Genomic DNA, 25,124 nt, shown 5'->3' on the forward strand with positions numbered 1-25,124 from the left:
TCTATCAGGTCGCCCCTCGCTCTACGTCTCTGTGGACAATGTTTCTTGCAACATAGTGTGTGACAATCACTGTCGGTGTTTTGTGAATTTTATTTGAACGATTAATATTTTGTTTGATGTGTTATAAACTTTATTCTATAACAGGATCACCTGAAGAATTGTCACCCCAGCCCACTCCACCTGAAGAATTGTCACCCCAGCCCACTCCACCTGAAGAATTGTCACCCCAGCCCACTCCACCTGAAGAATCATCACCCCAGCCCACTCCACCTGAAGAACATCATCACCCCAGCCCACTCCACCTGAAGAATCATCACCCCAGCCCACTCCACCTGAAGAATCATCACCCCAGCCCACTCCACCTGAAGAATCATCACCCAAGCCCACTCCACCTGAAGAATCATCACCCCAGCCCACTCCACCTGAAGAATCATCACCCCAGCCCACTCCACCTGAAGAATCATCACCCCAGCCCACTCCACCTGAAGAATCATCACCCCAGCCCACTCCACCTGAAGAATCATCACCCCAGCCCACCCACCTGAAGAATCATCACCCCAGCCCACTCCACCTGAAGAATCATCACCCCAGCCCACTCCACCTGAAGAATCATCACCCCAGCCCACTCCACCTGAAGAATCATCACCCCAGCCCACTCCACCTGAAGAATCATCACCCCAGCCCACTCCACCTGAAGAATCATCACCCCAGCCCACTCCACCTGAAGAATCATCACCCCAGCCCACCCACCTGAAGAATCACCACACCCCAGCCCACTCCACCTGAAGAATCATCACCCCAGCCCACTCACCCGAAGAATCATCACCCCAGCCCACTCCACCTGAAGAATCATCACCCCAGCCCACTCCACCTGAAGAATCATCACCCCAGCCCACTCCACCTGAAGAATCATCACCCCAGCCCACTCCACCTGAAGAATCATCACCCCCAGCCCACCTGAAGAATCATCACCCAGCCCACTCCACCTGAAGAATCATCACCCCAGCCCACTCCACCTGAAGAATCATCACCCCAGCCCACTCCACCTGAAGAATCATCACCCCAGCCCACTCCACCTGAAGAATCATCACCCCAGTCCACTCCACCTGAAGAATCATCACCCCAGCCCACTCCACCGAAGAATCATCACCCCAGCCCACTCCACCTGAAGAATCATCACCCCAGCCCACTCCACCTGAAGAATCATCACCCCAGCCCACTCCACCTGAAGAATCATCACCCCAGCCCACCTCCACCTGAAGAATCATCACCCCAGCCCACTCCACCTGAAGAATCATCACCCCAGCCCACTCCACCTGAAGAATCATCACCCCCAGCCCACTCCACCTGAAGAATCACCACCCCAGCCCACTCCACCTGAAGAATCATCACCCCAGTCCACACCTGAAGAATCATCACCCCAGCCCACTCCACCTGAAGAATCATCCACCCCAGCCCACTCCACCTGAAGAATCATCACCCATCCCACCCCACCTGAAGAATCATCACCCCAGCCCACTCCACCTGAAGAATCATCACCCAGTCCACTCCACCTGAAGAATCATCACCCCAGTCCACTCCACCTGAAGAATCATCACCCCAGCCCACTCCAACCTGAAGAATCATCACCCCAGCCCACTCCACCTGAAGAATCATCACCAGCCCACTCCACCCTGAAGAATCATCACCCAGCCCACCCACCTGAAGAATCATCACCCCAGCCCACTCCACCTGAAGAATCATCACCCCAGCCCACTCCACCTGAAGAATCATCACCCCAGCCCACTCCACCTGAAGAATCATCACACCCCAGCCCACTCCACCTGAAGAATCATCACCCCAGCCCACTCCACCTGAAGAATCATCACCCCAGCCCACTCCACCTGAAGAATCATCACCCCAGCCCACTCCACCTGAAGAATCATCCACCCCAGCCCACTCCACCTGAAGAATCATCACCCCAGCCCACTCCACCTGAAGAATCATCACCCCAGCCCACTCCACCTGAAGAATCATCACCCCAGCCCACTCCACCTGAAGAATCATCACCCCAGCCCACTCCACCTGAAGAATCATCACCCCAGCCCACTCCACCTGAAGAATCATCACCCCAGCCCACTCCACCTGAAGAATCATCACCCAGCCCACTCCACCTGAAGAATCATCACCCCAGCCCACTCCACCCGAAGAATCATCACCCCAGTCCACTCCACCTGAAGAATCATCACCCCAGCCCACTCCACCTGAAGAATCATCACCCCAGCCCACTCCACCTGAAGAATCATCACCCCAGCCCACTCCACCTGCATTTTATTTTACAACATTATTTGTGGGGGGGGGGGAAATGAAGGAGTCCACGAGGTTGTTAAAAATTCCTCTAGGGGGGAATGGAGTGATCAAGGTTGAGAACCACTGAGCTAAGATGACTAGAAAAGTGATGGTGTACAGGTCTGGAATAAGAAGTGTTGTGTTGTGTGTTAAGGACCTCAGGTATATTTATATAGTGTGTACTGTATGCTGTACAAACCAGATGTAAATTATTATTTGTTTTTGCCAGTCTTATTTCTGTGCAATATGTAAACCATTTTTCTTTTATGTTGCAGTCTTGTAGTAGCTATTATTAGAAGTGTTTACATCAATTTAGTTTAAAAACAATGTATTTACATCAATATACAAACTAGCACTATTATAAGTCTGTCAACCTTACTTCTCTGTACACTGATTCCCCACACCTGATCAGCAGTATGGGAAGGAGGTGTTATGTTATGAGTGAGCAATACCTTTTACTATTTACAATATTTGGTTCTTCAATGTATTGTTTTGAGATTTGCATTTTTTTTTGCCTAAACATTATGATTAAAACAATTATAAAATTACAGATAGTTTTACTGAACTCCTTCAACTATGCATTACCTATACTGTATCTATTTAGATTTAGCTTTAAAGTGTACAGTCAACCCTCGTTTTACGCAGTCCCACATTCCGCGTTTCCACGTTTACGCGGTACCCTGCCGAAACAGGAATGCTCACATTCCGCGGTGCGTGTACCCCTTTACGCGGAGAGCGGCTGGCGAACCGCGCCATTTTTTGATTCAAACCTCCCGCCATCCGCCATGTTGTGTAAGCGGCGCGAGCATGGTACGCACAAGGTCGCCCAGTCATCAAAACATTACCGAGTTCTTCACCCGCCACCCACCACAGCCGGCCCAAGTCAGTGATAGTGATAATTATAGTGAGGATATGGACTTTGAGGGGTTTGACAATGAGGCCCTGCAAGCCTCTGTGGTGGATAGTGATACAATTGGTACAAGTGATACAGGTGAGGGCCAATATATAATCTGCCCTCTGCCTCGGAACCAACCGCCCATCCCCGTGTGCCCAGCCATCTTTTCTACTAATGTAAGTGTTAAAAAACCTAATATTATTGATATTTCTCTTAATTATTAATTGTGTGTGCATACCATCATAAAGTTAAGATAACATTTTTATTACAGCATAGTTGTGTGTCGTCAAAAAGTGGAGTTTGGGGGTCGGCCCGGTCTCTATTTCAATTAATCCCATATGTTATGTTGTTCACTTTACGCGGTATCCTGTGGGTTGAATTAACCGCGTAAAGTGAGGGTTGACAGTATATTTTTTTACCGCTCTTATGGGTCAGAAGAACATTAAAAATAAACTAGACTGCCACCTAATCAACTACATAGCCCCTCCATCTAAGACTACATTGCTGATTGCAACTCATATGAGGAAACTGTAGGTCTCATCAAAGCCATTTAAATAAGGCCAAAAAATGGGCACTCATCAACACGGGCCAGGGGAAACACTGGACCAGTGTCTACAGTCCTTGTAACTGCTGAGTTACGACTGTAATTTCAAGACAGTCACTGCTGAGGAATCTTAGACCTACAGACTGATTATGAATATATCATACATTAGAGGTAGCCCAGAAACCTTCTGCTTCGTGAACTTTGAAATGTTGACAACTTGACACTGACTGACCAGAGGCAGGTGCTAATGGAGATAAATTACCTGCACCTGACGGTCACTAATCCTGGCACACTGATGACCAGCAGCCCGTTAAGTTATAACAACAGCCAGGAATGTGTACGACTTGGTCTTGGCACGAGTTAACATCTGATTTAGTCTGTGACACCAGGTGAGTCTAACATGACACCAGGTGAGTCTAACATGACACCAGGTGAGTCTAACATGACACCAGGTGAGTCTAACATAACCCCAGGTGAGTCTAATGTGACACCAGGCGAGTCTATCAAGACACCAGGTGAGTCTAAAGTGTAAAGGAGGGTTCAGCCACTGGCTTCCTATAAAGAAGATATGGTGTGTTCTAAGCAGCTATTTATTGAATATTTCAAACAAACTAAATTTTTTTTTTAAAAGTTAAGAAACAGCATACCTTATGTTACCAACCCTTGTTGACCCTGACAGTACTAATCTGGCCAGTACTGTATAACTTTTACTCACCTCAGCCTCACCAGTCATTACAATATGCAGAAACTATATGGATTTAAGGCAAATAAAACACTTTTACAACACTTTGCATTTAATTAATACTGCACTTGCTACTCTTCCCCTCTCTTGCACACATTCTTATATTTACTGCACTTCAATACTTCAATGGGAAATTCAATTTTTTTTTAAACTCTATTTCACTTAACAAGTTACTTTTTCAAAACACATCTACAGTTTCAAACAAGGTTACATTTACTGTATTGTATTGGATTCTACTGTACGTATGTGTCTCAGGGATCACTTCCCAAAACCCGTATTTACCCATTAGCAAGAGCATTTGCCAACTGGAGAATGCTAGAAAGTAAAACTATGGTTGGCAAGTACAGTACAGTACACATTATTTAAATACTAGAGACAGCAGAAAATCTAAATTTATCAAATATTCCTGTAACTGTGTACTGTAGTCCCTGCTTAACATGAGGAACATTAAAAAAAAAAAAAAATCTGTAAGAATTTGTGGTAAATTAATCCAAATAAGTAACTGAAAACAGCATAACAGATGAGATATACAGTGGTCCCTCGGTTAACAAACACAATTCGTTCCAGAAGGTCGTTCGTTAACCAAAATTTTTTTTAACCGAAACCATTGTTTCAATGGGATTTTGGGTAATTGGTTCCAGCTCACCGAAAATTACATACAAACTGAAAATAAATGCAGTAAAGTACACTTACTTTGAGGTGTGCATGTAGAAGGCTTCTGGTTGATGATGATGATGATGGGAATTAGAAGTGGGGGTGGAGGAGAAGAGAAGGAAGTGGGGATGGAAGAGAAGTCACCCCATGCTTCATGCCGTCATTTCACCCATAAAATTTTAAGTTCACCAGGTGTAATTCAAGATTATTTTCTTTAAATCAACACTGCACTGCATTATATATTGTCAATATGTAAAATAAATTTCAGAATGACCAATAATTGTACTGTAAAAACGTAAAAATAGTTTATGTTCAAGAGAGTCTCAAGCAAGATGCTACCTCCACTGAGCAGAGACACAAACTGACGCCATTCTGGGTGAGTCAAGTGGCTGTTTGGCGCGCTAAAAACTAGTTCCCTGTACTTCATGTATGTTAAATAATTGTTAAAATTACTAAAAATTTTAATATAAGACTTGGAAAATTATTGAATAGTACAACCTTCTTGATATTGACTCAAATAGTAACGAATTTAAGCCCTAGAACCGATTACTGTATTAGCGGACTAATACTACAGCTGGTGAGCAGGCAAAAGCAGGAGAAAACACATTGACACGATTTCGTAAGGATTTCGTTAACTGAATTTTTGTTCGTTAATCGAGTTGAAGATTCTTATGGAAGGTAATTCATTTAACGAAATTTCGTTAACCGAGGCGTTCATTAACCGAGGGATCACTGTACTTGTTGGAAGGACAGAGAGAGCATGCGGGAGCAGGGTTATGAGATTACAGCTCCAACAAACAATAATTGTGACCAAGTTCCAGGTTGATGATCGGACTTTCTGCCTCATTTATACAGAATTGTAGGGTCTAAATTGTTTCTCTAACTACTGACAACACAACATACATACTGTATATTGTTTCTCATTTTTTATATATTTTCATTTTTGTATTTCTTTATTATTTTTAGTGATATTATTATTATCATTATTAATGTATTAAAGTATTTTATTTTCAATTTTGTATTTTTGATTATAAATTTTATTTACTCTATATTATTATTATTATTATATTTTTGCCCCCCAGGCCCCGATGTGGGTCAGTGACTCCTTGAGTGTGAACAACTGCTTCCTGTAACACAGTTGTTCACACTCAATGTGACTTACGAAGCAAAAGAACTAAAGGTGGACTTTATATCTGTTGTGTCATGAGGGAACAGAGTACAGTATTAGTCGGCCTGTACCAGATGACAGACCTACTCATGCTGCCATCCATCTGATGTCTGTTTATTAAACCTTTAAAAATGATTTACCGAAACATGCAGTACAGTATTAAAAGTATTTAATGCTTCTCCAAGAAATGAAAATAAACATATTTAAAGGTTTTCTTACACTCTCAGCCTTAAGTTGAAGAAGCCAGATAATATTGTGACAGTAAGAATTATTGACTGTCGTAATAACCTACATTAGCACAAATAGTATGTACAGTCCCCCGAAAAAAGTATTGTCAGATCATGTCACTACAATTTGAAATGCTGGACGAAATGCTTTGATATGATCCCCAGTACACCATCATAAGCCTGCTAGCAATATCAGCAACACCTGGAGATAGGGGAGGGAATCACCCTTGTATGGTATACTAGATACTTCACTATAACAAGAAATCCATAAGCAATATTAATGGATATATCGTTTGAAAATGCATATTCTTGTTTATGCTTAAAGGCCACATGTAGAACTACCAACCGTTCAGGAACAGGTGGAGTAACATTGCTCGGAAAGCCTTGAATCGCATCGACTCCCACGGCTAACGATACTTTTATGAGGGACTGTACACTGCATATGGTTGACTCATGAATGCTCACTGCACCTGTTGTGTAGGCAGTGCTCTCTCCTTCTTCAAAATGTTCCAAAACTTTCACTTTCATCTCTTGTTACTTTATGGTTGCATTGCAATTATAAGGACAAATCATCAAACAATAGCCAGTCACTACAATGTGGGTGACCCAGACAACAGTCAAATGGCAGACTGAGACAGCTAACGCGAAGTTGTGCAAACTCGTGTTAAGTGGGGACGACCTGTACAGTACAGTAAAGAGTTCTTCACCTTATAAATTCATCTCTCATTCTTATTCTTTCTCTTATTAAATTTCCTAATATTACTGTAAAATATATCAAAAACTTTACCTAAAGTAGCCCATTCTCTATAGATGTAACATGACCACTCCTTTCTGTATCAGTGGTTACATCTCATCTAAAATAACTGTTTATATGTTGTCTTCCTGCATATCTGCACTAGTATCCTGTATTCCTACAGTCACATACAAGTTTCCACCATCACTGTCTTCCTTCTCCGATGCATCACTGTACTGTGATCCTACTGTCACACACATGTCACTGTCTAGGTTTTCTTCCTTCACACTTACATCTTTCTCGGGTTGTTCGTATGACATATTCTCATCGTAGTCAATTTCTTCTTTTTTGACAATTTCATCAACATCTTGGATTTGTCCTTGGAACTCTTCTTCCTTTAATGGCATACCAAACACTTGCCATCCTTTATCAAAGATGCCAACATCATTGCTGGGGTTACATGTGTTAGGCTGTACCTGCAACACACCAAAAATATTTGAATTGATATCAACAGGAAAAGAAATGCAAGACACTGTATCCCAGGGATGTGAGTGGTGGGTCCAGGGAAACACCTATCCTGGAAGTTTTTACCACATTTAACTTAATTTCTCACATTGTTACTCATTGCATGAGTGCCTAATTTATTTTTTATTTATTAATTTTTTTTTTTAATATGGGATTAACCTACCAGGGCACAGGTCACTGAGCCACATCAGGGTCTAGGAGGCATAAATGTAGTTGTAGTTGTTGTATTATTATTATTATTATTATTATTATTATTATTATTGTTATTATTAGTAGTAGTAGTAGTAGTAGTATGTCACCGTAACCTAGCTCTCGATGCTGCACATAGGAGGAATGAGAACGACAAGAGAAGGGCATATGGGGAGAGAATTCAAAACATTGATCAAGGCAGCTTCACTCATCTAGTGTTCACAACCTCTGGTGGGATGGGCCCAAGTGCAAGATGTTTCTACGCCAGACTCGCGGAGTTGATCTCCGAACAGAAGCAGCAGCCCAGAAGTTATGTTACAGCCTGGATGAGATGTTGACTGTCCTTCTCTCTCCTTCGGTCGGCTTTGCTCTGCCTCAGGGGAACGAGAGCTTCTGCCCCTACTCTGACAACTGCTGCAGATATTGACTATGAGGCTACAGTCACTGAATGCTGCATAGATCTGCGGCTCAACTAACTCAGCACAGCTAGGATAGCTTCTTATGTATTAGGATATTTAATATTAAGGTAATAAAATGGTGGTGAAGGTGTGGCTATTGGGGGAGGCTGGAGGCCACGTTCGTAGTAGTAGTAGTAGTAGTAGTAATAATACTGTAATAATAATAATAATAATAATAATAAATAAAATTTATAAAAACAAAAATAATGAAATGATGATAATGATGATGATGATGATGATGATAATAATAATAATAATAATAATAATAAAGACAACAACAAAAATAGTGAGAAACAATATATGTATGTTGTGTTGTCAAAGGGAAACAATTGAGACCCTGCAATTGTGTGTAAAGGAGGCAGAAAGTCAGATCATCAACCTGGGACTTGGTCACATATAGCAGCCGGGTCTACCATTAGATAAACTAAAAGGTAAGCATTTTTGGCACTGTATTGTGTGAGAATTAATAATTTAATACAGGTTGTACCTCTCTAGTCCGGCAACCTCGGGACCTGACTGGTGCCGGACCATGGAAATTCACCCTTTTCCTGGATAGATAGTGACTTGTGCATACACTTGGAAGCATTAGCACCACTTTCACTGCTTCATGGTCTCTTTGAAGACATATTGAAGGGTTAAATGTTGTACAGTAGGTTCTCAAATTTTGCGAGTTTTTAATTCGACGTTTTTTATTTGAACACAAAAAAAAACCGCACAATTTAAAATTTCGACGGGTTTGAGCGGCTCGCCAACGTTCAGACATGCACAATTGTGTAAACAGCATCATTTCTCGATGTACAAAAGATTCATTATTGTTTATTACTGAATGTCTTTTTGATTGAATTAATGTTTATGTGTGCAAAATGAACAATACAATTCATTAATAATACGTAGGATATTAAATACACGAGGAGACAAGACAGCATTGTTTTCGTTGTTTACAAAACCAGTGACTGACTGGTTCTACATATAAAACTGAAGAAAATAAGACCCTGGTTGTAGCTGTAGTAAAATTAATATGGTTGTTTTGAGTAATGTTATTTAATGTTAATAAATGGAACAATGGAAGTAGCTAACCATTAATTGTAAAAAAAATAAGAGAGATCGCGTATGTAAGTGCGCACATGTGAAAACATATCGTCATTACATAAGAATATGAAAGCAACACTTATTTACTGTTCATATATGTTTTAATTAATGTTTCTTTATTTTTTTATTGAATTAATGTTTATGTGTGCAAAATGAACAATACAATTCATTAAAAATACGTAGAATATTAAAACACACGATGAAACGAGACAGCTACCGGCATTGTTTTCGTTAATGTTTACAAAACCAGTGACTGATTGGTTCTACATATAAAACTGAAGAAAATAAGACCCTGATTGTAGCTGTAGTTGTTTTAAGTAATGTTATTTAATGTTAATAAATGGAACAATGGCAGTAGCTAACCATTAATGGTAAAAAAAAAAGTGAGATCACGTATGTAAGTGAGCACATGTGTAAACATATCGTCATTACTCTACATAAGAATATGAAAGCAACACTTATTTACTGTTCATATATATTTTAATTATTGTTTCTGAATTTAAAATGAAAATTCTACCCACCAGTGGTGGTAAAGTTGAAAACATAAGGACAGCCAATGTTGTTGTGTGTGTTTTTACTCGGATGACGAAGTTGCCAAGTCATCAGGTTCAACTCTAGCTGAAGCTGTAGAACATAAGAACTTTTCTGTGTTGTTTTTAGTTTTTATTTAACTTTATCTGTGTTATTTTTGTTGGTTTATTAGGATGTTGCTTTATTACAGGTAGTAATTTGCCAAAAAAGTAGGGCAAATAAGGCCAAATTTAGCCAAACATCGAAAATACAGTACCAGACTCAAATTAATTTTCTCCATGGGCAAACTAAAATCGTTCCGGACCACAGAATGCTGGACTAGAGAGGTACAACCTGTACTTACCAAATAATTAGTTTTCTTCCCCATGTTATATTCACTCATTTGGTTTTGTTTTATTCTTAGTTTTAATTGCAGCAGCTAATTTTTTTTTCAGGAAAAGTAAACGTTTCTGTTTTTGTTGGTGGAAGGTCTCTCTGCTCTTCCTTGATTTTTGAGCCTTTTCTCACATTCTGTTTTCACTGATTCTAACTGTTTCTTTAACAATAATTTCCTCCTATTTTCTTCCTGCTGCAACCTCTTCTGCTTTAACACGCTTCTATACCTACCAGGGCTGTGGAGTCGGAGTCGAGGAGTCGGAGGAAATTTCGGCTTGTGGAGTCGGAGTCGGTAAAATTGTCCAGACTCCGACTCCGACTGAAGCTATTCTGTTCCTAAGAACAAATATATGAACTCAGGCATATTCATTGCAGTGATTCCACTGATCCCACTAATTTTCTTAAATTATTAAAAGAATTTATTTCCATTTTATAAGCATTATTATGAATTTATTGTAGCAGGCACAGTATAGCACTATAATTTTGGACGATAGTCTCTTCTTTACCATTTGAAATTTTGAATTATATCAAATTTTGTTTCGTTGAAAACTGCACAGAGGCTCTCAGCTACAAAACAATTAGCTACAACCTGTTTTTGGTGAGATTAAGGCAAATTTAATTTAATAACTTAATCATGTAAGGTTTATCCATTTTCCTTAATAAGGTATTCATTTCTTTAATGTACATAAATATATAACTTTACTTTAAAAGGAATTGTAGGATCATCATTTAGATCCACATCAGATTATGAGCTTAAACAAAATTCATGTGCTGAGATCGAACTTTTAGATATACATGTAAATGGTGTTTTCTAGTTAATATCTTGAATTCTTAATAAATTTATTTTTCTTTTGATTGAAACTTTGAAAGTCAAGCCTATCATCTTTTTGTAGTTCTTAAATATCGTCCAGATCATTAATAAAGCTGTAGCAGTATAGCCACAGTGTTTTACTTTTTACCTACGCAGGTTACAACATACAAATTACAATTAGGATGGTAGAAATAGTTGTTACAAATAGGCCAAGGAGTCGGAGTCGGAAGCATAAAAATTTGAGGAGTCGGAGTCGAAGGTTTTGTCTTCGACTCCACAGCCCTGAATTACCTACTGCTGGAGAGTTTTATGTTCCTACATATCATAGGGTCCTCCTGAGGGACACACACACATGCCCTACAGCCCTGACCTCCTGGGGGACACACACACATGCCCTACAGCCCTGACCTCCTGGGGACACACACACATGCCCAACAACCCTGACCTCCTGGGGGACACACACACACATGCCCTACAGCCCTGACCCCTGAGGGACACACATGCCCTACAGCCTGACTCCTGGGGACACACACACACACATGCCCTACAGCCCTGACCTCCTGGGGACACACACACATGCCCAACAAAACCTGACCTCCTGAGGACACACACACATGCCCACAGCCCTGACCTCCTGGGGACACACACACATGCCCTACAGCCCTGACCTCCTGGGGGGGACACACACATGCCCTACAGCCCTGACCTCCTGGGGGACACACACACATGCCCTACAGCCCTGACCTCCTGGGGACACAAGTACAGATCAAGAGTGAGAAAAGATATATATGTTGTGTTGTCAATGTAAGAGAAACAAATGAGACCCTGCAATTGTGTGTAAATGAGGCAGAAAGTCAGATCAGCAACCTGGGACTTGGTCACATATAGCAGCAGGGTCTACCATTAGACTGACAACACATTATGCTTCCAATATCTTCCTAGGCAGTAGTACCTCCCTGTTTGGTAGCTGCCTACTACAATATAAAACCGTTGAAGGTGCTGTAACTACAATACTTACTGGTACAGGGTCTCTCTGAAGTGTTTTCTCAGTTACTTTCTCTCCGTGGTTTGTAGATATTTCCTGTCTTGATGCTTTTCTGTTTTGGCCAAAACCTATACGTTTTGCTTTTAACATCATGTTTTGTTCATCTGGAAAAAATAAAGTAAATTGTTAACATAATATGGATTATCCCACTTACCCCCTTAACCCTCTGTATATGGGGTCGCCTCTGAGCTGAATAATAAAGTCTGGCATCAGCCAAATAAAATATTAAAAGTGGCATCTCAGCAGTGAGGTGATGGAGAATATCTCAGTTGTCATTCCCACTTTAGTGCACCGACTCAAAGCCACTAAAGAAATACAGTACGGTGCGGTGCAGTGCAGTACAGTGCAATAAAGTGCAATGCAGTACAGTGCAGCACAGTGCAGTACAGTGCAATGCAGTACAGTGCAGTTCAGCACAGTGCAGTACAGTGCAATGCAGTACAGCACAGTGCAGCACAGTACAGTGCAATGCAGTACAGTGCAGTTCAGCACAGTGCAGTACAATGCAGTGCAGTACAGTGCAATGCAGTACAGTGCAGCACAGTGCAGTATAGTACAATTGTGTAGTGCATTGCACTACAGTACAGTGCAGTAGTATAGTACAGTACAGTATAATACAGTACAGTACAGCACAGCATAGTACAGTTCAGTATAGTACAGTACAGTGCAGTACAGTGCACTACAGTACAGTACACTACAGTACAGCACAGCATGTTATAGTACAGTTCAGCATAGTACAGTACAGTATGGTACAGTACAGTGCAGTACAGTATAGTACAGCATACATAGTACACGACATAGGTACAGTATAGTACAGTACAGTATATACAGTACAGTGCAGTATAGTACAGCATATATTACAGTACAGTACAGTACACAGCATAGTACAGTTCAGTATAGTACAGCACAGCACAGCAGCACAGTAAGTGGAAGACAGTCCAAGTCTAGCACAGCACAGTGCAGCATAGTATAGTACACAGCATAGCACAGTTCAGTATAGTACACTACAGTACAGTTCAGTATAAGCCACTACAGTACAGTGCAGTATTGTATAGCAGCATAGTACAGTTCAGTATAGCACACTACAGCATGAAGTTCAGAGTACAATTGGCTATAACAGTCACAGTATAGCACAGTACAGTGCAGTATAGTATAATACACTACAGTACAGTTCAGTATAGTACACTACAGTACATTTCAGTATAGTATAGTACACTACAGTACAGTTCAGTACAGTACAGTTCAGTATAGTATAGTACACTACAGTTCAGTTCAGTTCAGTATAGTACAGTACAGTACAGTTCAGTATAGTATAGTACACTACAGTACAGTTCAGTATAGTACACTACAGTACAGTTCAGTATAGTACACTACAGTACAGTGCAGTATAGTATAGTACACTACAGTACAGTTCAGTATAGTACACTACAGTACAGTTCAGTATAGTACACTACAGTACAGTGCAGTATAGTATAGTTAAGGGTAATTATCATAGATTGGGATATCGTAAATGGAAGTTTACCTGTAGGAGTATTATACTAATGTGCACCTCTAATATACATAAAGTACAGTGCAGTATAGTACACTACCTACCTAATATTTTTATCCCTTGTGCAGGTTATGAGAAGTTTATACATAAATTAATTGCTATCTTACAAGGACTCCAGCAATGCAAGTTATATTCTCTTAAGTCAAGTCTGTGGGTTATGAAAAACAGGGGTTTAATTTTAATGCTTATAAAATGGCACTGACTTTACTTAGGAGAATATAACTTGCATTGCTGGAATTCTTGTAAGATAGCGATTAAATTGAATATAAACATCCCTTAGTTTGCACCAGACATAATAATTTTAGTAATTAACTTAGTGCATTTAAGTACAGGTTGTGATAATTTATGTGGTTGCTCAGAAGTTGTGGTTGCAGATGGGAAGCTTTGTGACATCACTAGTGTATAATGAGTCTCCATATGCCCTGGTTTATTCATTGATCAGTTGTCTAAGTGCATATGTAGTTTAGTCGAGTCATCATGTATCAATTAATTTTAAAATATAAATTATAATGTAAAATGTTATAAGACAATGGTTTAGTAGTGCTGTTAATGTGTGTAAGTGGCGTGGCATGGCATGTCACCTCACCACCTGACTCCTGAACAAACTCTTCATCTACTTCTAGAAATCTTACAATGTGCTTGGGAAGCTCAAAACACACACACACACACACACATACACACCGGAATTAAGACAACAAGCATCCAGTGAGGATCTTGTGTGACTCCATGGAGGTGAATTAAAAGATCAGCTATTGAGGAGCTTATCGCTAGGCAACACTGGTGCATGACTATAATATATTCACTAGTATACTACATAAAGCACAAGAACAAAATATACCATACAGAGAAATTAGGTCAAATAAGAATGAGCCAAGGTGGATGACCAGAAAACTTAAACATGACATAGGAATAAAGAAAGGAATATATAAGAAATTAAAGGGAGGGGAGGAGCAGCTCAGAAACAGGTATAATGAACTATCTAGGAATGTTAAGAAAAATGTAAGGAAAGCAAAGAGAGACTATGAAATCAAAATAGCAAGAGAATCCAAGGCAAATCCCAAGGGATTTTTCCAGGTATATAGGACAAAGGTCAAGGACAAAGTTGGGCCTTTAAAGTCAGGGAGGGGAGAAGTGATAAATGGCAGTGAAGAAATAAGCAAAGCATTGAACAGCTACTTCTTATCAGTTTTCACAGAAGAAATTTGCGATGAAATTCCAGAGGTGGAACTGATATTTAAGGGAAAGGAAGAAGAGAAATTAAAGAATATCACTATCAGAAAAGAGGATGTTCTTAAGAAGATAAATAAACTAAAGAAAACAAAATCCCCAGGGCCGGATGAAATTTTCCCTCGAGTCTTGAAAGAGTGTAGGGAACAGATTAGCGGACCCCTCGTAAACTTATTTACAAAATCATTAGACACTGGAGTTGTGCCAGAGTTGTGGAAACAGACAAATGTAGTACCCATATTCAAAAAGGGAGACAGAGCATCAGCGTCAAATTACCGGCCGATCAGTTTGACGTCAGTAATGGGGAAATTTCTTGAATCAATTATAGCAGATAGCATCCGATCGCATCTAGAGAAAAGCAAATTAATCTACGACTCTCAACATGGGTTTACAAAGGGAAAATCTTGTCTAACAAATCTACTTACGTTTTTTAGGAAAGTCTTCGAGGTAGTAGATAATGACGAAAATTACGATGTTATTTACTTAGACTTTAGCAAAGCATTTGACAGAGTACCACATCAGAGGCTTCTGAGAAAAATTAAGGCTCATGGTATCGAGGGGAAAGTTTTAAATTGGATAAAATCATGGCTCACCGATAGAACGCAGAGGGTCAGCGTAGATGGTGTTAAATCTGAGTGGGGCCGTGTAACCAGTGGGGTTCCCCAGGGGTCAGTACTAGGCCCACTCTTGTTCATAATCTACATAAACGATCTAGATACTGGGATCAGCAGTGACATAAGCAAGTTTGCGGATGACACCAAAATAGGGCGGCAAATTAATTCAGGCAGGATGCAAATGCATTACAGGAGGATCTAAATAAACTGCAGGGGTGGTCTGAAAAATGGCAATGAAATTCAACACCAGCAAGTGCAGCGCATTTCTAATATTGGAAGAACAAATACTTATAATGTATACAGCCTTAACAACATCAACCTAGAGAAGTCGACTTGTGAAAGAGACCTAGGGGTACTTGTAAGCCCGGACCTACGGCCTAGAAAACAGTGCGTTAATGTTCGAAATAAGGCAAACAGAGTATTGGGTTTTATATCTAGAAGTGTAAGTTACAAGAGTGCAGAGGTCTTATTGCAACTATATCTTGTGCTAGTCAGGCCGCACCTCGATTATGCGGTTCAGTTCTGGTGCCCCTATTATAGAATGGATATAAATTCACTAGTCGGTGCAGCGAAGAATGACAAAAATGATTCCGGGACTTAGAAACCTTCCATATCAGGATAGGTTAAAGAAACTTAACTTGCATTCCCTAGAAAGACGAAGAGTGCGGGGAGATATGATAGAAATATTTAAGTGGGTGAAAGGAATCAATAAAGGGGATATAGATAAAGTTCTTATAATATCCGAGCAGGATAGGACTCGGAGCAACGGATTCAAGTTGGATAAGTTTAGGTTTAGGAGGGAGATAGGAAGAAATTGGTTCACAAATAGGGTGGTGGACGAGTGGAACAAGCTTAGCAACTTTGTAGTAAGTGCGGGAACTCTGGAAAGTTTTAAAAGGAGGCTGGATAGATTCATGGATGGTAGAGAGTGGTAGTAACTCTCGACAGGAGCTGCCATGCACAGGCCAACCGGCCTATTGCAGACTCCTTATTTTCTTATGTTCTTATGTAACTCTGGCTGAAGCTGTAGGTTCAAATGTGGCTGAAGCTGTAGGTTCAACTCTGGCTGAAGCTGTAGGTTCAACTCTGGCTGAAGCTGTAGCTTTCCATAAAGATGTCATAGCTGTTGCTGAAACTGTTAATGAACCTGAAGTTGATGTTGAAGCTGCTTAAGATGCTGAATTTGATGGTGTAGCTGAAGTTGATGGTTTAGGCCTTTGAGTAATAAAGTTGTCTAAAGAACCTTTCACTTTCTTTTCTCATTATACATCTTTATGTAGAGGTCATATGTGTTGTTCACGTCCCTGTTAATTTTAATGCTTCGTTCTGTTAATGGATCCACTTCAGAAAATATGTTCATTGCTTGCTCCATATAATATCCACAGACCTCTCACCTTTTTCGTTTTAACACATCTAGTTTCTCGGTTAAACTTATACGCTTTCTTTTAACTTTCGGACCAGCACTACCATCACTTGCTCTCTTGCTCATGTTGAATAAGGACTCAAAAATGCTGTAAGAAACCCGAGAAAGTTTTTCTCCTGTTCAGATGCATCAAAACAAAAGGACCGCCAGCTGCAACTGTTTATACTAGTGATGCTGGCGTCACCACTCACAAGCCCGGCAGCCTCCGTGTGCAAGGCGTGTTATTTTTATTTGTATAATACAGATGAGGATTTAGTTATTATTTATATGGATTTTTTTTATTATATTTTTTGTCACAAATACAAAGAAATTAATGGTGTAAATTAAATTGGGTCCTAAATTAACAGGGGTCTTAAATATGAATCGTCATTAGTAGAACTGTTGTTATCGGAGGATTTCCTGTACAGTTGTGTATAGTCCCAGCCTCTTGTTTACAGAGAGGTACACTGCTCTACCTAACACTGTTGCCAGCACTCACTGAGGCACTGTTGTTGTCACTACTCAAGAGGGTTGGTGCTTACTACAGGATCTGTCTTGAGCACTTAGTAAATATTATTGTAGCATATTTATCACAATTTAATAAATATTATTATAGTGTATAATACATCTCCATATGCCCAGGTTTATTCGCTGATCAGTTGTCTAAGTCCACAAGTAGCCCTGTTGAGTCATCATGTATCAAGTAATTTATATAATACAAATTATAATGTTATAAGACAATGGTTTAGTTGTGCTGTTTATGTTTAAGTGTCTTGTCACCTCACCTCATCACCTCACTTCGTCACCTCACCTGCTGCCTCATCACCTCACCCCTCACCTCGTAGTGTTATGTCTATTATTTACTTTATTATTATTGTATTTACATAAAAAAATATATATATGTTTGCACATAAATTATAAATAAATTATTTTGTGACAACCAAGACAAGGCCCAAAAACAACAGAAGATGAAGGGCAAAATCTCAAGATGTCATAAATTCAGGCAACATAAACTAGATCACATAATTTTGAATTTTGTGGTAGGTTCAGGGTGTACTGATGGAGATTTTCAATATATTAATGTGAAACGTCTCAGGTATTAGCTTGTTACATTGAACTTTAAGGTTACTCATGTAATACTGTCTCAAACACCTGGACTAAATGCCCTGTATCAAACCCTAAAGTAGATCCAACAGTGTGGTGTTGACATTCCTGGTGTAGTGTCCAGGAGACACCAACCATATGATTATACTATGCTGAAAATTTCAAGGTGAAAAATGGCTCTGCCAGCACCCATAGGTAAGGCAGTTCACCACGCAGCAGCCATATTGAACCTAAATTATGCAAACTTACTTTGTGGTGAAATTAAAAGAGTATGTCATTGACTAAAGTTACCGTACCTTGACCCTCATTCACAAGCTGCGTTGATCTTTTTCTCTTTCTTGTTTTATCTGCTGGTGTACTCTTACTGTTGTCATGACCCTCCGAGGGAGGTGTTGTTGTTTGGGCGGGACGGCCACCATCTGGTTGTAGACGTTGCCTGTAAAACAGTAAAAACATTCTCTTACAATCACACATAACTTCCATTTTTATAAACATTAACAAGACAGTACAGTACAGTATTGTGCTAGCAACTCCACACATGACACTTGTCAGGGACCCATTAGGGGCAAATCTAGAAATATACAATAGTTACAGTATTTAGGAAATGTCTCCACTGCACTAACACAGTATAGTACTAAACTAACACTAGATAAACCACCCAAACGGCTGGTAAGATGATAAGTGGCAAATAATAAAAAAAAATCCTGCCGTAGTAACTGTAATTCATTACTTATTGTGCTATACAGTATAGTCTCGATTTACGTGGATTTGGTTTAGGCATTTGGTCATTTACGCGGCACCTTGCCAGACAGACAATTTTTATTTACACTGTTTATTCCATCATTTACGCAGGAAGTGGCACGGGCAGGGTGCACACAAGGTCACTCAGTCAACAAAACATTACCGAGTTCTTCACCCGCCACCCACCACAGCCGGCCCAGGTCAGTGATAGTGATAGTGAGGATATGGACTTTGAGGGGGTTTGACAAAGAGGTCCTGCAAGCCTCTGTGGTGGATAGTGATACAATTGATACAAGTGATACAGGTGAGGGCCAATAATCTGCCCTCTGCCTCGGAACCAACCCCCCATCCCTGTGTGCCCAGCCATCTTTTCTACTAACGTAAGTGTTAAAAAACCTAATATTATTGATATTTCTCTTAAATATTAATTGTGTGTGCATAGCATCATAAAATTAAGATGTTATTTTTACTACAACGTAGGTATTGTGTCGGAAAAAGTGGAGTTTGGGAGTCGGCCCAGTCTCTATTTTAATTAATCCCATATGTTCTGTTGTTCCATTTACGCGTTTCTCGTTTTACGCGGACCTTCACGGGTTCAATTGACAGTGTAAATGAAGACTATACTGTATATTTATTTATTTATCATATTTTATTATTATAATTTTTTTAATGGGGATTTAGCCCACTCGGGCACAGGTCACTGACCCACATCAAGGCCTGGGGGGCGAAAATATTATTATTATTATTATTATTATTATTATTATTATAATAATAATAATAATAATAATAACAATAATAATAATAATAATAACAATAACTATTATTATTATCACAATAATTCATAAAGATTAATAACAAAATACTAAAAATAATAAACATAAATAAATACAAAACAAAACATAAATCAAGAATGAGAAACGCTATACAGTGGTCCCTCGGTTAATGAACAGTTCGATTAACGAAATTTTGGTTAACGAATTAGCTCCCATAAGGATCTTCAATTCGGTTAACGAACAAAACTTCGATTAATGAAATCCTTACGACAAACACGTTTTGTTGTGAGCATCAACTGATGGGCTAGTCCACCAATTCAGAAATCTGTTCTTACGTTTACATTCGTTTCCAGAGGAGTAAATATCAAGAAGGTTGTGCTCTTTAATATTTTTGCATTTTTTATACAGTAGTACCCCGCTTAACGCGGTCAATAAAATCCACGGGGTACCGTGTTAAGTGAAAACCGCGCTAAGTGAACAACAGAACATATGGGATTAATTCCAATAGAAACTGGCCCGATCCCCAAACTCCACTTTTTCAGACACAATACCTATGTTCTAGTAAAAATAACATCTTAATTTTATGATGGTACATGTACACAATTAATACTTAAGAGAAATAGAGAAATACAGTCGCCAAGTTAATGTCCATTCAAATAATGGACTCAACTCCCTCCCCCTCTTCTCACACTACACTGCTGGCTCTTCCCTCTCTGAGAAATTTTGGGGGAAAACCACTAAATTTTAATAAATAATACCTCAAACTAAAGTTAGGATAATACAATTGACATTGCTGGATTCCTTGTAAGACCAGGAATATTTTGAATATAAATGTCATATATTTTGCACAAAAGATAACATATTTACTCAGAGTAAACATTATATCTAAAATTTGTATGTCTAATGCAAAATCTATGATGTTTATATTCAAAATGATCACCAAATTGTAAGAATTCCAGCAATGTAAATTATATTCTGACCGGGTAATTTGTATGAATTTTATGAGCTAAAACAAATATCTTCAGTTAATAAAAAAAAAAATATTCTTCACACAGTAACAGATGGTCGGTCGGTCCCTCCCTCCCCCCACCCCCCACCAACCGTCCCTACCAGATGTGTGGGAAAACCAGAATATTTACCTTTTTAGTAATAAATAATACCTCAAACTAAAGTTAGGATAATATAATTGACATTGCTGGATTCCTTGTAAGACCAGGAATATTTTGAATACAAATGTCATATATTTTGCACAAAAAATAACATATTTACTCAGAGTAAACATTATATCTAAAATTTGTATGTCTTATGCAAAATCTATGATGTTTATATTCAAAATGATCATCATATTGTAAGAATTCCAGCAATGTAAATTATATTCTGGCCGGGTAATTTGTATGAATTTTATGAGCTAAAACAGGCAGTCAGGCAGGATGGCGGGTGGGGCGAATCTAAAAATAGCTCTCGAGCCGGACACTCACCGCGTATACGTGGAAAATACCCGCGTTAAGTGAAAGTTAGGCTCTGGCGAGGCACCGCATATACGGTAAAACGCGCTAAGCGAAACTGCGTTAAGCGGGGTAATACTGTATTAAAATTATTTGTCATTTTAAAGTTTAGTTAACATATTGATAATATATGCAGCACAGGGAACTAGTTTTTTGTGCGCCCATCAGCCGCTTGACTCACCCACCAGGCGTCGGTGTGGCTTTGTTTACAGTGGAGTGAACATTGATTTTACATTAAAATTATTGGTCATTCTGAAATTTAGTTAGCATATTGATAATATATAGCATAGTACAGTGTTGATTTAAATAAAATAATCTTGAATTACACCTACCTGTAGTGAACTTAAAATTTTATTGGTGAAATTACTGCATCAAGCATGGGTCCCCTGAAAAGTGATTTCTCCTCCATCCCCACTTCCTTCTCTTCTCCCTTCTCCTCCACCCCCACTTCTAATTCCCATCATCATCAACCAGGAACCTTCTACACACACACCTCAAAGTAAGTGTTTTTTACTGTTTTTTTTTTTTACTTTGTATGTACTTTTCTGTGAGCTGAAATCAATTACCCAATATCCCATTGAAACAATGGACTCGGTTAACGAACGACTCTGTGGAACGAATTGTGTTCGTTAACCGATGGACCACTGTACTGTACTTGTACATTATGTATGTTGTGTTGTCAAAGTAAGAGAAACAATTGAGATCCTGAAATTGTGTGTAAATGAAGCAGGAAGTCAGATCATCAACCTGGGACTTGGTCACAATTTTTGTTTGGTCTAATTTGTTTCTGTTTGCTTTATGTTTGGTACAAAACAAAGAAATAATGAAAAGACTTCATTCAAAAGCAAATTTCACCTTTGACTTTGACCTTTTATAATAATATTTAAAATTTTCTAACATCCTCTTTCAAGTGTTAATGCCTTTAAATCAATTGCATTTTGATAGTCCACATATTTAACATTAATTATGGGAAGAACAGGTCTGCTTACCAATTGTGAACACTGACTTTGAATAAATGAGCAGCTACACAAACATTTTCTATGAACCAATCAGCTATTGTAGCCATAAATGAGGGGCATGGCTTATGGGCCAGGTTAGAGTGGAAAGTGTGTGTGTGTACAATGGTCAACATACTCGCCTCGCAAGCGAGTGGACCCGGGTTCTATCCCCGGGCAGGGTAAAACTATGGGCAAGTTTCTTTACGCCATTTGCCTCTGTCTACCCAGCAGTAATTGGGAACCTGGATGTTAATATGATTTGCGGATCGTGTTCTGGGGTAATGGTTAGCTAGTGCAGTTGGCAAGTTGTCCGGTCTTCTCGGACTATTCCTTGACACTGGGTCATGTAGCTCGTTAACTCAGGGTGTAGTTGTGTCGGCGACAGCTTCTACACCATGAAAGAAATTCACGCCTGGGTGGCTCTTGGGCCGGCCATCCTCGTGACACAAGGGGCAACCATTATATATACTGTATATATATACAGTGATCCCTCGGTTAACTAGCACCTCGGTTAACGAATTACCTTCTATAAGATTCTTCACTTCGGTTAACGAGCAAACCCTCGGTTAATGAATTCCTTACGAGGTTTTCCCAACATGTTTTCGCCTGCATTTGGCTGCCCACCAGCTGTAGTAATAGTCCGCCAATACAGTAATCGGTTTTATGGCTTAAATTCCTTTCCATTTTAGTAAATATCAAGGAAGTACTATTCAATAATTTTAAAAGTTTTATATTAAATTTTTTAGTCATCTTAACAATTATTGAACATAATTGAAGTACAGGAAGCTATTTTTTTGCGCGCCAAACAGCCACTCAACACACCAAGCTTGGCGTCAGTTTGTTTACCGGTTCAGAGGAAGGAACATCTTGTTTGAGACTCTCCAACATAAACGCTTTTTTCTGTGTTTCCAGTCAAATTATTGGTCATTTTGAAATATATTTTACATATTGACAATATATAATGCAGTGCAGTGTTGATTTAAAGAAAATAATCTTAAATTACACCAATGAACGAACAGAGCATTGGATTCCTGGCCTGTCCTAACACTGTATTTATGTTGTTTAAGTCTAGTTACAAGATCTTTACCTGTCTGGCCTCAGTAAAACATATTACATTCCTTGCAAGGGACTAAGTTATTAAGTTAATAACTTAGTCCCCTCGATCAAATTCACTGTGGAAATAGAGCATGACTGTAAATTGCCTTTCCTAGACTGTCTGATCCACAGAATAGGTAACACTTTTAAGTTCAGTATTTATAGAAAACCTACTAATGTGTGTTCATACATTCATTATTATTCTGCCCACCACAATAGAGTCAAACAGTCAGTATTTTCAACAATGTTTTTACGTGCTTTGAGAATTTGCAGCCCGGAATTCATTGATGAGAAATATAACTACTGTATACCTATAATATTGGCTCAAACCTTAAATACCCTAGATCTTTCATAGACAAATGCCTGAACATTACTAAGAAATCTTTTTATAGAACTGATCCCAAGCTCACCCATGACCATAAGAATCTCCTAGTATTACCATTTCACAAAAATTTCTCTCAAATTCCTTTACAACTAAAAACCTGGAACGTCAATGTGGCATTTAAAAACTCATGCACTGTTAAACAAATGTTAATCAAGAACTCCCCCAATAATACAAATGGCTGCATTTATAAAGTCCCTTGCAAGGAATGTAATATGTTTTACTTAGGCCAGACAGGTAAAGATCTTGTAACTAGACTTAAACAACATAAATACAGTGTTAGGACAGGCCAGGAATCCAATGCTCTGTTCGTTCATTTGAGGGATAATAAACATTGCATTGACTGGGATAATGCCTCCTCAATATTACCTTGTAATTCAATTGACAGTAGGAACATCATAGAATCTAGTCTCATTAAACATACCGAATCCGTTAACATGAATTTGAGTAACGGTATGTACAAATTGGACAATTTTGTAATTAAGAAGATTTGTAACCAGGTGAGAAGGTTGGGTCAGTTTTCCCTCTGACCTGACTACCGACCGCTGCGGTGCTTTTGTAAAGATTAGTAGGGTCATTACCTATACTTGACCTCTGTGGACTTGTTCTAACCCTCCTCTGTATATATATAACTTGTTCTGCACTTCTATTTTAGTCTGTACTCACCCCTGAAGATGTGAATTACACAAAGCGCTTGGGAACTTCGTGTTTTCTTTTTCCTTGTGGTTATCAGCATATACCTTATGTGATATATATATATATATATATATATATATATATATATATATATATATATATATATATATATATATATATATATATGCAGTGGGGTATGCTATAACGAATCTAATTGGTTCTAGAACCTTGTTCGTTATAGCATTCGTTCGTTATAGGATTAATTCGTTCCAGGCCCCCAAATACAACCACTTAACACTGAAAAATATAATATAAAATTGTAAAAATTGTAAAAAAGTGCATAAATAAGCATCTAAACCCCTGAAATAAAGAACATCATTAATACTTGTAATAAAAAAACAATAAATTAGTAAAAAAAAAAGAAAAAAAAAGAACTTTTTTTTTCTAAATAATGTTCGTTGTAGGAGTTTCGTTCGTTATAGCAATCTCAATTTTATAGGTAAAACCGTTCGTTATAGGAATATTCGTAGTAGGATCCGTTCGTTATAGCATACCCCACTGTATATATATATATATATATATATATATATATATATATATATATATATATATATATATATATATATATATATATATATATATATATATATATATATATATATATATATATATATATATATATATATATATATATATATAAATGGGTACGAACTGTCTCATAAATTGGGTATGAGTTATCTCGTAGCTGGGTAAGAGTCGACATGTTCTGATGGGTACGATTTGT

General features: G+C 38.8%; 1 protein-coding gene across 1 annotated transcript; it reads right to left on the bottom strand.

Moving 5' to 3' along the window:
- Nucleotides 1–6,190: 6,190 nt before the first annotated feature.
- Nucleotides 6,191–18,984, bottom strand: LOC121862068. Its single transcript, XM_042360003.1, has 3 exons — nt 18,507–18,984; nt 12,288–12,418; nt 6,191–7,767 (listed from the first exon to the last, which is right to left on the bottom strand). Exons 1-3 carry the CDS (start codon nt 18,748–18,750, stop codon nt 7,426–7,428), a joined length of 717 nt encoding a protein of 238 aa, XP_042215937.1. The 5' UTR covers nt 18,751–18,984; the 3' UTR covers nt 6,191–7,425.
- Between the last annotated feature and the right edge of the window lie 6,140 nt (nt 18,985–25,124).

Source organism: Homarus americanus, unplaced genomic scaffold (assembly GCF_018991925.1).
Source record: "Homarus americanus isolate GMGI-L3 unplaced genomic scaffold, GMGI_Hamer_2.0 scaffold25013, whole genome shotgun sequence".
Lineage (NCBI taxonomy): Eukaryota > Metazoa > Arthropoda > Malacostraca > Decapoda > Nephropidae > Homarus > Homarus americanus.

Excerpts from the sequence above, each read along its gene's own strand:
- LOC121862068 (XM_042360003.1), bottom strand. The coding sequence starts at position 18,750 with ATGTGTGGAGTTGCTAGCACAATACTGTACTGTACTGTCTTGTTAATG. Across the intron at positions 12,419-18,506 it reads GCTTGTGAATGAGGGTCAAG|ATGAACAAAACATGATGTTA; the intron begins GTACGGTAACTT and ends TATTTTTTCCAG. Across the intron at positions 7,768-12,287 it reads TTCAGAGAGACCCTGTACCA|GTACAGCCTAACACATGTAA; the intron begins GTAAGTATTGTA and ends GGTGTGTTGCAG.